The sequence below is a fragment of the Macrobrachium rosenbergii genome, chromosome 4 (genome assembly GCF_040412425.1).
Source record: "Macrobrachium rosenbergii isolate ZJJX-2024 chromosome 4, ASM4041242v1, whole genome shotgun sequence".
Taxonomy (NCBI): Eukaryota; Metazoa; Arthropoda; class Malacostraca; order Decapoda; family Palaemonidae; genus Macrobrachium; species Macrobrachium rosenbergii.
Window position 1 is genome coordinate 37589416 of NC_089744.1, and position 14958 is coordinate 37604373.

The following is a 14958-nucleotide window of genomic DNA, read 5'->3' on the forward strand; positions in this document are numbered from 1 at the left end:
TGGTTAAAACCAGGGCATGAAAGACTCTTATCTCACATGTAAATTGCAACTAAGGCTTGCTTCCACAAAAGGAATACTGTTGCAAAGGAGAAGCCATCTGGATCAGAATGGCGACAAAGAACTCTTTGGGTGCCTGGTAGGCCGAGTTAAGAGGTCTTGCGTGGATTCCTGAAAAAGTCCGAAACAATCTCTTTCATAATCGTTATGAACAAGGGGGGGTGAAGTGAGTTCATGGGCGAATTCACAATGCCGACTTCTAAGACTACGTAACTCCTCTGACGATAAAGGAGCACTAAATTTTTCTTTCCAAAACTCTGAAAGAGAAAAGGTTTGTGAGTTCCAAACAGCTATCTCTGATGTCTCCGTCCGTGCATTAAAGCACACTGAACAAGAAAGCCTGAAAGTGCAGTCCTAAAAACCTGAGGTCTTCTATGTTCTTCGCTAAGGTGTTCTACGTTCTTCGCTAGAGCTCCTACCATCCAATGTAGGAAGCTGAAGTTCAAAAAACTATGAAGAAGTTCTTAAGAAGGTGGACAAAAAGAACCTAATTTCGTCGGAGCGAAATCCAAACTATGAGAAGAGTCAATGAGGCCGGAGAATCCCCCCCTTGGAAGATCACTACTCCCCACGGGGGAACCTCCCCAGTGACGAGCGAGAGGTATCCTGTAGTCCCCCCTTAGCAGAGAAGAGGGAGGAAGCAAAAGTAGTCATGCCATTTCTCTCTTAGAAATGAGCCAGTCTTGGATTTCCTTATGCACTTTCTTGCTTAGGGAGCCAGGAACTAACTCCTGGGTGGCTCTTCTTCAGGAAAGAGGAAACAGGATGGGCCGGGGTAACTGTAGTGAAAAACAGGGATGGAAATTTCGCCAACAGGAGCAAGGAAGCACTTCCTACACTAAAGGAGCAAATCTTGATTAATCTCCTCTTCATTCTCGACAGTATTGGAGACAAGGATGCACCCTGGGGAGGGTTTGAGGTGGGAGCTTTTTTAATTAATTTTTTTTATCTCAGAAAGCTGTAAGTGTGATGGACGCCAAGAGGGGTCTGGGCTGTTGCCCCCATTAGGGGCGCTGGGTGCTTAAGAGCGGAAGAGGGATGACAAAGAGTTGACTCCAGACTAGGGATCCGTGGCACCGGGTGCTCAGAAACCGGTGAAGGGAGCACTGGAGCTGGATCTGGGATCCTGGGAGCAAGAGCTGGATCTGGGATCCTGGGAGCAAGAGCTGGATCTGGGATCCTGGGAGCAGGCGCTGGGCGCTAGAGATGAACACTTTGGGCACCCAGCATCCAAAAAAAAGGGGGCTGGTGCTTGGAAACTGGTGCTGGGAGCACTGAAGGTAGATCCGGGCTCTTGGGAGTGAGTGCTGGGCACTTGTGATGCATGCTTCAGGCGCTTGGCATCCAAAAGCGGGCACTGTATACCCGGACGATCTGGAGAGAAAAAGCCCAATAATCCCAATAGTGAGAAGAAAATGGTTCCAATGCAAGGACTGAGGAATCCACTGCAAATCTGCAGGAAGGCTGTGGGCTACCTAAATCCTCTTGTTCCACTTTAACAAGTGGGGAAGACCGACCAAAGTCACCCACCTGTCTCTTCAACTGCCTGGATGAATCGAGGGAGCACCATATTGTGGCATTGGGTGTAATCGGAATCTGAGTCCAAGTTGAAGACACAGTAGACACATTCACAACGCGTGTTTCCAACCTCCGTCTGTCGACAGCTAGATTTCTCAATTGGCTCGACCAAGGGGGCAGCAACTCGATGTGTAATTCCACTAGCATACCTCGGACCTCCGATATGTCTTTTCCCCGGGTAGGGGAGCAAGACAGGGACCTTGGTCTAGGAGAGCCAAGGAATGAGTACTGAATTGAACTGAATACAGAATTTAGGCCAAAGACCAACCACTGGGACCAAAGAGGTCATTCAGCGCTAAAACAGAATTGAAAGTAAAAGTTTAAAAGGTGTAACAGGAGGAAAACCTCGCAGTTGCACTATGAATCAATTGTTAGGAGAGGGTGGAAAGTAAGATAGAAGAAAGAATATGAAAGGAGGTACAGTAAAAACACGAAAGGGGTTGCAGCTGGGGGTCGAAGGCACGCCGCAAAGAACCTTAAGTAATGCCTACAGTGCACCGCATGAGAAGCCGAGTTGGAAGACAAATTACACACATCCAACGACGTGCCTTTCCAACGGCAGTCTGTCAAAACCTGGGATTTTGCAATGGGTTCGACTGAGGAGGCGGCAACCCATGGACACACCCCACCAGCCTCCCTTGGACCTCTGGTATGTCTTCTCCCCAGTATGGGGAAACAGTCAGGGACCTTTGTCTAGGGGCACCAGCAGGCAAGAAGCTACCTCCTCCACTTACACTTTCCTTGGCTACTTTCTAAAAGCCATCTTTCGAAACCTGGGACTTTGCAACCCATGGGCAAACCCCACCAGCCTCCCTTGGACCTCTGGTATGTCTTCTCTCAGGTTTACGGGAGTGGGACAGGGACCTTTGTCTAGGAGAACCGGCGGGATGGGAAACCACCTCCTCCGCTAGCACTTCACTTGACAATTCATACTTTGAGCTCACTACAAGGTTCAACTGGTTATCGGACCTGGAAATAAGATTGGCAATGGTATCAGGGTTAGAAGCATAGAAGCTAAGCAAGAGAGTATGTAGAATGACAGAGGGCAGAGAACAGGAGACAGAACGTGACCAGGAGTAGAAAGAATAATAAGACTAAGATTTTACTTACGATAGGGGAAGAATCTAGACTGACCGAATCTTCTCTCAGCCCTAATGGCCACCTTCCTCTTCTATTTGTTTCAATGTTACTAAGGTCTAACACTCATCACAAGTATCTCTTGTAGATACCTGTTCCCTACAATTACTGCACTTGTATGTGCAACACCGCAAAATTTAGTTAGCCTAACCTAACATTCTTCGCTACAATAGCTAAGGCTAGAATAACCAGAATTAGACATTACTAACTGAAAAGGATATTCTGTAATTTATGACAGGTCCTTAACTATATTATCATAACTTGACATAACTAAAGGAAGGGGATACTCTATCTTATACGACAGAAATCACCAATCAATATTATCATAACTATGATATGCAGTCATGCCTAACTTCCGGTCGTAAGGGAGAGAGCCTTGTACAACCGTCATCCATTTGTCATTAGCACCGCAAGAGTTAGTTTGTCTAGCAATACCTCCTCCGCTAAAAGAGCGAAGGCTAACAGTACCTGAATTAGCCATAACTAGATGAAGGGGGTATTCTGTAGTATACAAAAAATATCTCTCCATGAATATTATCATAAGTTTGATATGCAGTTGTGATTGAATCCGATCATATGGAGAAAAGCCCCCGTACAATCGGTGGCCATTTTGAGATAGCACACAAAGCTAGCTAGCCTAACTCACATCCTTCACCACCATAACGAAGGCCAGAAACACTTGAAACAGACATAATTGAATGAAAAAGATATTCTGTAACATACGATAGATATACCTTTATCTATATCATCATCATTCTGATAAGCGGTGTCTACACTCCAACTCGATGAGAACGCCATTTCGTCTTAGCTACACTTAGCTAACTATCAGCATCCCAGAGACGCCTGAATTGACATAATTAAAAGAAACAGGTTAATCTGAAGGACTAATAACAGATCAGCAACTAGGATAAACAAAAGCGATAATGTTTCACCGACTCCCAACAAATAAATCGTTTGATAAACAGGCGGTGAAAAAAGGGGACTGCTGCATGACACATGCAGTGTTAATTGTCCGCGCAGCAAAATCATAATGACGCCTCTGACAAGTGTCGTTACCAACCAACCTTTGTGGTGGAGTGGAGCGTGTCACCTATGATGCAATGAGAGCAGTGGCGCAATATTCTGAATTTAGGGTCTGCCACACTAGTGAAATCTATAGCTAAGTAATTACTTGGTGAGTTACTTATATAAAATTTCAATTTACAATGATTCGAGTACAATCACTGGAACTTTTGCAGATGTTGACTTCACTTAAGTCTTGAAATGAACTCTAATAAACTTGTCTCAGAATAACGTTGAATACATGACGATCTCTATTCAAGAGCAACACAAACAAAACAAAACCAATGATGGAGGGTAAAATAAAAAAATGTCATCTTTAATCCACACCCTTACCTTTCAAGTTTTTCACCCAGCACAGATTCTTCTTCTTTTCTTTTTTTCTTTTTCTCTTCTTCAAGCTGTCTTCTCTTTTCTTGCTCTACTATTTCTATAGCCAGCTTCTTTTCTTCCTCTTCCTTTTTTTCTTTCAATTTTTGTACCCTACCAGAAGACCTTCTTGGTGCAAATTCCATCATTCGCTTCCTTTGTATCTATGAAGATATAAAACTTTCTCAGGAGGAGTTACAAATTGATACATCAAATTTAAAACTACATAATACCTTTAAAATTTGTCACTCCTTCCCAAGGCAGAAAAAAAAGAGAGCATGAAAATCTAACACCCACAACATAACAATGTTCCTAGTTTTATATCCTTTACATTAACTGATATGTTTTGAATAACGTTGTGTGATTATGTACTGCTATCATCTCCATATCTTCACTGGCAATACAGCTGAAAACCAAGCATTCTAAAATATTATTAAAGCAATACACATCCCCAGTCACCTACCAACCCACTGATAGACTGACAAGATGGTAAATTTCCTTTCAAGTACACCTGTATATGATGGCCTACCTTTGTACACCAGCTGACTAAAATGTAAGGATTGTATAACAAAGCATGAGTGACAGACATACTAACTGACAGACAAAATCCATCTTCAGCCATACACATCTACGCATTATGTTCTGGCTAATGGACAGATACACAGTACAATCCTTCATGCACATCCATCATGATGGTCTACCCTTTGTACCAGATTCAACTGATATGATTCCCATTATACTAAAAATCTTTTATTCAACCTTAATACCTTTGGAAGTGTGTACCCAAATTGTATTTTCCTGTTTTTTTTGTGTGTGTGAAAACTGCTAACTAATCATCTCCTAAATTGTAAGTTACTTTTTGTAAACATGTAAGATTGAGTTCTTTTTATATATGTTGAAGATTTGATAATGTTATGCCATCAGATAATTGTGGGTGAGGTAGCTCTACCGCTACTAATTACTGCCCGGTTCTACAACTCCCTTATTATCTAGTTTCTGAGTATTTGTTGGCAAAACATTCCAATGCCTATGCTAAAAGTAATCATCTATTCCCTAGTGTGCAGTTTGGCTTTTGCAAGGGTGCTAGTGATACTCTTCTTTTAACAGGAATTCCTAGATTCTGCTTATGAAGTTTCTATGTCTGGTCTGGACTTTAGAACTGCTTTGTGCGCAATAACCATGAGGCTCTTATTTTCAAACATTTCTTAGTATTATTGTTGACTTTTAACTAATTCACTGCTCCTGTCTGTCTCTATCCTGATAAATTGTTTTAATTCTATCTTATTCTTCAGCAACTGTCATGGCCCATTACATTTTTACCATATGTACAGTACATACAATATGTAGTTCCACCTTAAAACAAGCATATTGCTTATGCAAATGTCATTTTCTTTCTATTGATCCCATCTATATATAAAGACCAGTGGTTCCTGAATCTCATAGGAGATTTAGCTCAAATTAATGCATGGTGCGCATTATGGGGATGAAGTTAAACTTCACCAAAACACAGACTATTTGAAGTTCTGGGACACTGGATCCCCAACCAGATCTTTTCACTTACTGTATTTCTTTAAGTAATGGCAACTCATCTAAAATTCTAGGCGTCATTCCTGATATAGACCTGGTCTCTCCTTCTTCGAATGCACATAGAGTTGATGAACTGAAAAAGTTTCAAGATTTCTGGAGACCTGTCTCTATCCTTATAAATTGTTTTAATTCTATCTAATTCTTCCCCTGTTTGTTCTTCAGCAACTGTCTTGTATTTCATTTGTTGGGCTAAAATCTGGGTTCTATTTCTTATCATGGATCGTGATCTCAATCTCTGGAAATGTCAATCAATTTGCTCACCGTGCCTGCTCTATAAGATATTCCACAATTCTGATCACGATCATCTACCACACAGTTTTACCTTTGCAGTTAATCGTAGGTCTGTGTGGTACTGAGGATCAACGCTGCACAGTTTTCTAGGTATTTTGTTCCTGTTGTGACCAAACTAGAGAATGATCTACCTAATCCTGCAGTTGCAAACAAATTTCAGAAGTTTAAAACTTTGCAAAAATGCTTTTGTTGTTGAGCAGGCTGACATGATTCTCATTTCAGAGTATATATTATTTATCTCATTTACTCTGGTTTGTTATCTATCTTATCTGCTTTTGTTTTGGCTGTTGCTTAGCTTCTAATATTAATAACAGTGTTCAAAGTGCATAACAAAGTAAGCTAAAGAGGCAGTCATATTATCTCTTCATGCACACCTATCCATGATAATCAGCCTACATACCAAGAGTGACTGATATCCTCCAAAGGCATGAGAATTGTTGCAATAACAAAGTACAAGTGACAGACACAATGATGGACAGATAATCATTGTGCCCTGCTGGTGGTGTTCTTGGCCAATTACATTTTTATAATATATATACATTCTATATGATAGTGGACCTTTGTACCAAGTTTGACCATGATCATGTTAACCATAATAAAGGAGTTACAACAATAATATAAAGAACATAGCAAATTTAACCACAATTTTATGGATACATGTTAAACTACAAAGAATACCTAAAAATCCATGTGACCTTAACTTTGTCCAACTTAACTTCTGTCAATACCAAATTGTGAACTTTATAAAACCTGCGACATAAACTTGACCAACGGTCCTTGGTTTAAGGTTAAAATCTCCATGACCTAATTCTGAAACAATGTGCCAAATTTAAAAAAAAAATAAAACTACAGCCACACTTATCAGGAAACCATTGAACACTCAAGGACAGGCTGACAGATACACAAGTGATCAATAAAGAGAACCCCATTATTGAGTCCTAATAAGAAGATCATTCTTCATATTTGAAGCTATCACATAAGCATGAGAAAAACACTTTAATATCAAACCATTATTGTTATTATTAAAAAATATTTTAACAAAACCAGTGAGTCACACTCCTAGACACTAATAATGGTTTGCCTGAATAATCTGTTTCTAAATATGAAGTGAAAATTAAACCAAGGCAAAGCTGAAGAAATAGGGTAGCTAGGTGGACGAGACCAAGAGTGGATATGTAAAGCATACAAAGAAAGGCAACTGGGAACTGCTTGGATATTGCAAATAACCTTCCCTTCCATAACACCCACAACATTTTGCTGTAAGAATACCATAGGCAAGAATACACTGCAGGTTCTATTTGGATATAAAGAAATTCTGCTTAATTTTTGCATCACTGCTAAATATAAAATTGAAAAAATACTTTGTCTACTACTTCTTATAAGATACATAACAGTACAGAATTATTCTTTTTCCAAACAACCATATATAAATATTAAAATCTTTAAACTCCCATAACATCTCAAGCAATGCAAATAGGCACAGAAGGATGCATAGAATAACAGATGGCATTTTGGGCTAAAGATCAAGTAGAAAAGCCATTCTTCACTGAGAAAATATTCAAAGTCAAACAAGATTATAATCAAATGGACAAACTAATCCAAGAAATTTAACAACAATTTTTGTTATTGATAAGGCATAACAATCCCATTAGCAAGCTGAAGACACAATAAATAGCCCAGTTACACCTAAGCACTACTTGTCTTTAGGCTTATGAAAGCTAAGCAGTAGTTTTTCTTTGATTGGAAGGAACATGAATACTGTTACATATGATGCCTCTTTAAACAAATCTAGTATGATCACACTGCTTAAAATACATTAAACAGAACACATTTCCTCTGATCAGCAATAGAAGCAAGGAGCTTCAAATTTGTTAGAGCAAGTTACCTTCTCTTTCTCCTGGAAGAGACGTGGGATCTCTGGAAGAAAATCTTCACGCAGCGTCTGTAATAAACTGCGTTCCAATTTGGACGAGCAATCTTCAAATTTCTCAGCAAGAGTATTCCAGTCTTCTTCAGAGAAACACTGGACCTACAAAATTCATAAAATAGAGACTCATCAATACGGCCCAAGAAATTATACAGATATAAAGTTATTTCTACATAAAAAACAGACACACTTCAATAAATATTTTACATAGTTTAATATTTCTTATAAGAAGAGCCTAAAAATAAACATGCAGCCAAGTTATACAGGTGGTGTTTAAGTTACGATAATTTGCCCTGCGATAATTCGATTTTGCAATGGGGTTAGCAATTAACACTCATACAACATTTTGAAAACACGTATTTTTAAATTTCGCGCGTGACGGGTGCAGGCAGCAGCATACAATCAGGTAGCGTAAGGTGTACGATACGTTGGCATGAGAGGCTGGAATAGGTACAGCTATCTCTGAGTGACCTTACTTGCTCACGCTGTGAAGAAAGTAAGATAAGGTTAGTGTTCATTTGTGAATTTTGTGTGTTTTACTGTAAGTAAACTCTTAAAAGTATGTCTGCTAAACAATCAAGTGAGTCTCCTGCTGGTGGTGTGAAAAAGAAGGGGCATTCCATCACTTTGGAGCAGAAAATGAAAATTATCAACCAGCGTGAAGCAGGAAAGGCAGTCATGGTAATTGCACGTGACTAGCATTTATCGCAGTCAACGATGTCCACCATCCTTAAAGACAAGGAGCGAATAATGGACGCTATAAAGGCATTTGTATTTGTTCATTCGATGACTGTACAAAGGAGAGGATAGGGCCTTTGGAAGAAATGGAACAGTTACTGGTCACATGGATGGAGGTCCAGATACAAAAGGGTGTCACTCTGCCTCCTGACCATTCAAAAAAGGCTCACATGCTTTTCGAAGAACTAAAGACAAAATATGACAATAACCACAACGAAAGTTTTGTAGCAAGTGCTGGATGGTTTCGTTGTTTCAAAAACCGTCATAATCTTCATAGTGTGAGAAATTAATGGTGAAGCAGCAAGCCCTCATGCCAAAGGAGGCACTAAATTTAAGGATGCTTTGCATAAGATCGTTGTTGATGAAGGGTACTCGCCAGAGCAAATCTTTAATGTCAATGAAACAGGACTGTATTGTAAGCATATGCCTCAATGGTCCTACATCCATAAAGAAGCAACAACAATGCCCGGGTTTAAGGCATACACAGATCGACTGACTCTTCTGCTTGGGGGAAATGTGGCTGGTATAAACTTAAGCCATTCATAATTTATCACTCTGAAAATGCATGGGCATTAAAAAGAATCTACAAGCATATGCTTCCTGTGCATTACCGTCATAATAAGAAAGCATGGATGACTGCAATGCTGTTCAGAGACTGGTTTATACATTGCTTTATTCCTGAAGTGAAAGATTATTGTAGGGAACAGAACATCCCCTTCAAAATTCTCCTGATTCTTGACAAGGCTCCCAGCTACCCTCAGCACATCGGAGATGTTAGTGAGAACGTAAAAGTTGTGTTTCTGCCACCAAACACATACAACCCATGGATCAGAGCGCTGTGGCTACGTTCAAGGCATAATATTTTCAAAACACGTTTGCTCAGGCTGTTCCAGAACTTTCTGGAAGAATTCAATGTTCTGAACTCCACTATGAACACTGGAAGGAAGTAAATGAATGGGATTTGGAAAAATCTGCTAGAAGTGTATGTGAACTCATTTAAAGGTTCCAATACGGATGAAGAAGTTGTGAAAATCAAAAAAAAATCTTGACACTTGGGAAAAGTTTAGATTTAGAAATTGATGAGGAAGATATCCAAGAACTTATAGATATGCAAAACACAGAGCTAACAGCAGAAGATTTAATTGCACTTGCAGAAGAGAGAAAAAGAGCAGAAGAGGGAGAGGAAATTGAAGACGAGCCAGAGCGAAAGTTTACGACAAAAACACTGGCAGAGGCATTTGCCTAATTTGAACAGGGACTGAAAGTTTTAAGTGAACTGAATGGGAACATGGAACAGTTTGCTAAAGTTGAGAGAGTACATCAAGACTGTTGCATGTTACAGATCATTTATGAACAACAAAAAAATGCACTGTGCAACCTACAATGGATTATTTCTTTAAGAGAACGACTCCAGTCCCATCGCCTTCCCCCACCCCCTTCTCCTACACTTGAGCCTCAATCCTCTACATCTCATGACAGCTGTTTCCTCGAAACACCTGAACTAACAGGAGAAGAAATAGTATCTGTAGAGATGCAAGTTGATGATCCTGGTGCTTTATCATCCTTCTCCTCTTCCAATTTTTAGTTATAAGTAGCCATCAAACTTTTTGCACCGAATTCTCATAAGTCAATCTGCATTGAACCTTCGGAATTAGCTGATATTAATAACCACTATACCGCATATGTATAGAGTATACTGTATAGCGTAGGATAGGCTACCATATATGTATAGATGGTACTGAATACCCTAGTGTACGCTATGCCAAATTCGGGATACAATTTTCCCACAAACAATGGGTTTTTGGAACTTATCCCATTGTAAGTAGGACAATACCTGTACATAAGCTTTTGAAAAATGTTGAGTCAAATATAATAATCCTAACAAGAGGGCAAAAACATGAAATCACACTACTTTATATTTTTACTACATGACTACATGCTGTTTCTTTTTAAGAGGATAGCTCATGGCATTACCCTCACAATTCTAGGCAAATATTTGAGAGTAAGGTTGCTATTGCAATGACATTCCCTTCTCTACCATGGCTGCAGCTCACTACCATCAACTGACTACCAAGCACTTACTTTCCTAATTAAGTCAAAAGAACTACAAAGAACATGTACAATTTCAAAAATTAAGTGTGGTAAAATTTATTATCAAAACAAAGCTTTCCTTACCTGCCATATAGCAGGTGGTGTAACTTCAGATTCTTCATCGCTTTCTGACACTTTGAGACCCTTTTTTTTCCGTTTCTTTTTTCTTTTGTCTTCTTTTTCTTTGTCTTTATCCTTTGGTTTTCGTCTATGAGGGTGGTAAGGTGAATGGTCTTCTCTATACAACCGGGTGCCATAAAAATACCAATAGGTAGAGCCATTGTCGTCATACCCAAGTGGTTCAACACGAAGGCTGTCAGACTCTAAATTCTGCAATAACAAGATTTCATTTTCAGTTTATCAGGAACTTACACAACTTACACCAAATACACATAATAAGAAATACAAAAATTAATAAAAAGCTAAATTTAACTCATCATACTATTACACGTTTCAAATCAATATTCCTACATATATCTTAAGAACTGTAGAAAGAGTAAATTTACTTTTAACACCGGGATCAGTTAAAAATAATTATTTGTTCTCTATTGCCTAAATACTATCCACTAGTGCATGTAAGTGCTAATCCCTAATCATAATAGTTTTCAACATAAGAGAAACAAACCAAACACATCTTAAAATCAAGCCATAACAATAATTCAGACATAACTGCACTTACTATACTAAGAAAAGTAAATCCCAATAATGTCTTAAATTTATTCTAAACATAAAAATGCCATAAAGATTCTAAACATAACAATGCTATAAAGAGACTGAAAACCAACATTTCAAGCAAGGGATTTAAATAGAGCTAAAAATGACTGGATTAAATTGCAGCATTGCTGGAAAACCAAACACATAAATCTTAACTCAAAAACACATTACAGTCACAATTACCAGCTACAAAAGAAAAAGTGACAAAAATTGATATTAAATATCATTAAGGCTGATTTAAAGGTCATCTGCTTCACTCACTTTTACTCTAATCTTTCATATAATTATGTTAATCATATCATAAGATTTAAGATAATATGATGTAATCACACTACCAGGTATTGTAATAAACTTGTTCTTAAATATAAGATAATATGATGTAACCACAGTACCAGGTACTGCAATAAATATGTTCTTAAAATTCATACGTTAGTCATATCAGAGTTAATTGTATATCAAAACCCCAAAAAGGGATATGCTACTAAAATTACTGCACTAAAATTAAGTTGGAAAATGGAAAAACATTCTTTAATCTTGTTGAAGTGACAAACCCACCTATGGAAAAAAAGAAAGCTACAGGAATAAAGGAAAGCAAATAACACACTGGGAAGGGTAATTTCTATCAATAACCCTCTGAAACGTGATACACTATGACCACACAACTTAAGATTAGATGCATAAATAAATGTATTTAGTGACACTTGAATACACATTTTTAAGGGAAGTCTGTCTAGAAACCATCAACAACCTCCAGAAGACATCCTCACATAAAAGCATACCAATAACTCACTGAATATTAACCAATTACACTTATATTGAGATACTTGTGCAAAACTGCGAGCTGGTAATGAAAAATCTTAAATCTTTTAAAACTGAAGTCAACAGATGTAGTTCATCTAGTATCACCATGCATTCCAAAAATAATCTAAATCATAAATGAACCTTCTCATCACTTACTTTTAAGAGATCAAGGACATCTTCAGCTTCTAATCTGAAGTCACACAATGCATGAAGGATTTCTACTTTCCTTCGCAGTGGAAGCCATCTGATATCGCCTTCTGCAAACAAATTCTCTCTACTTGGATCCTCCTGAAAACAAACATCAACACCAGTTACCAAATAAGCTCCAGGTTATTAAAGAATCCCATAGAAGAATACACATTTATGACAAAATGGAGGCAACTATTTAATAACAGCAATGGCAATAAATATTCTCAATCAAGATGTCCAACTCCCTTACTTTCCACTCAATATCATGCCTCACCATCATTTTAACTCATATTTTCTATTCGTGGGTTCAAGACATGAAATGAGTTCTCTCCATATTCTTTTGTGTGGTTACACTTTGTGCTTGAATACCCTTTGGCATGGGTCTTCACCTGCGTTCACCCTCCATCATTTCTGGATACTCCTACTGGTTTGTGGCTTGCTAATCCCATAAAAATAGCTTTTCTGTCTAACTGCTCCCCCATTCCTATCTCATGTCCAAACCTTCTCAACATGTGAGACCTCCCTCTCTTTTCCAGCCTCTGGACAACACATCTTTCCACAACTTCCAAGTTTGTACTGAAAACTTCCATTGCACTCCAACCATGAATCTTAGCATTTTGTAGTCGCACCTCTTCGAAGTCTAATCTATTTTCTTTGTAACTGCCCATATCTAAACAGCTTATAGTAACATAATGCCCAGCCCTTTAAGAAGTTTTACAATCAGCTAGCTTATGGAATAATCATTATGCATAAAACTGTTTTCCTTTGGTTATCTACAGAAGTGAAATGAGTTCTCTATTGTCTTTAGTCTTCTATATTTTTTGAATTCCCATCTGGTCTACATCTTTATCTCTATTCCTTTTTTCAATAATAATCTAGACATCCTACTCCTCTTGATCATGCAGCCTCCATGGTTACTACTTGGCTGGATAATAGCTCTTTACCATTACATCTTATCACATGTCCAAACTTTCTCCATGTATGAGATCTAAGCCTATTTTTCTGATTCCAAACAAAAACAATCCTCTGCAAATTTCATTTGTATATGATCTTCCCACCATACTCCAGCCTTTTACTTCTTTTAGATTCCATGTCTGTGGTCCATTTACTTTAGACATACATTACCTTCTTTCCAAAAATCAATTTCTTCTGCACTACTCTTCCAATTATTTGCCTTATTTCTATCACATCTTTACTGCTAGATTTCTTATTTCTATGTGCCACTATCACCTCTTCTTACAGCTTCTTTGAATCTAACACCCTATACTCAACATCTGTAAGTCTATGTGCATTCCGACCAGTAACCTTTTCTGTGCTTATTTTCAATGCGCTTGGCTTTTTTCTACATTTCAAGGGGAGTCTACACACATCCAATCTACCAAACGGGTGCCGGTTAGTGGAGCTATTTTATTTAGTCCTACAAGGTACTGCCCAGTTGTTTAAAAATTTCAATTGTAAAAATATGCTTTCCCTTACAAAAGTACACTCTGATGGATGTATGATGGATCATACTACACTACTATATTGAAAATTTTCATCATAATCAAAAATTGTTAGCCTGCGTTGCGTGAATAAGTGAATGTATGCTTACTTCCTAAAAATTGTAAAGATCAGAGTGACACTCTTTTTCAGGTTTCTACTGTATTTTTTTTTTATTACTTGGACTAGGGACATAACATCTTGTGAATAAATGAGGCACAGACCACAAAACAAATTTCAACCCTCTTCAGACTAAAAGTTATACAATACAAGCTCAAAAACTGATAGGCTACCTGGATAAGCCAAGCATTCTACACAAACCTAAAAAGTTTATAAACTTTTGGATGACCTGTGTTGCAAAATTACAGATTAACTTATCATATCAATTAACAAAACTTGGGTCACAAAATTTACAGCCCAAAAGTACCCAAGTACTAGTAATTGTCTAACAAATTAAAGAGCAACCAGCATACCTGACATTTGTGTTTAAAGAGTTTTCTCAAGTAACTCTGGTAGTTGGTGGCATTGACTGTTTTCCCTGGAAGGCAGCCTTGCACCAATCGCACTGCCAATTCAACTAGAAGTGGACTTCCTGTATCTTCTAAGCCATCAGTCAACAAAGCTTCTTCCAATTCCTGCCAGGAAATTAAGTAAATCCAGTAAGGTCATTAGGATAATGCATAAAATTAATATTTCAATTTCTGTGACTAATGAATAAAAGGAAACTACAGACTGTATATTCAAAATTTACAGATTACAAATGTAAAATGACTTATCCATAAATTATTTTACAGTATTAATAATGCTGTAATTCTAACAACTACTCTTATGAAGTGTAAAACCATTATTAATATAGCTCTGAAGTCTAAAAGCGTTCCACAATTATTTATGGCTAAAAAGAATAAACAACTGTGATTTAGATGCTTAGTTCCATGGAAAAG

The 14958-nt window shown here is 38.0% G+C and overlaps 1 protein-coding gene across 3 annotated transcripts in view; it reads right to left on the reverse strand.

Annotated features, from left to right (window-relative positions):
* The window catches only part of dikar, a 171337-nt gene that overhangs the window by 68973 nt on the left and 87406 nt on the right, over nt 1-14958 (reverse strand). For all 3 annotated transcript variants that reach the window (XM_067094302.1, XM_067094310.1, XM_067094318.1), the window contains exons 3-7: nt 14491-14652; nt 12506-12637; nt 10919-11164; nt 7964-8107; nt 4168-4364 (exon numbers count right to left, since the gene is read on the reverse strand). In XM_067094302.1, the coding sequence (XP_066950403.1) occupies nt 4168-4364; nt 7964-8107; nt 10919-11164; nt 12506-12637; nt 14491-14652 (881 nt within the window). The remainder of the gene's footprint in view (nt 1-4167; nt 4365-7963; nt 8108-10918; nt 11165-12505; nt 12638-14490; nt 14653-14958) is intronic.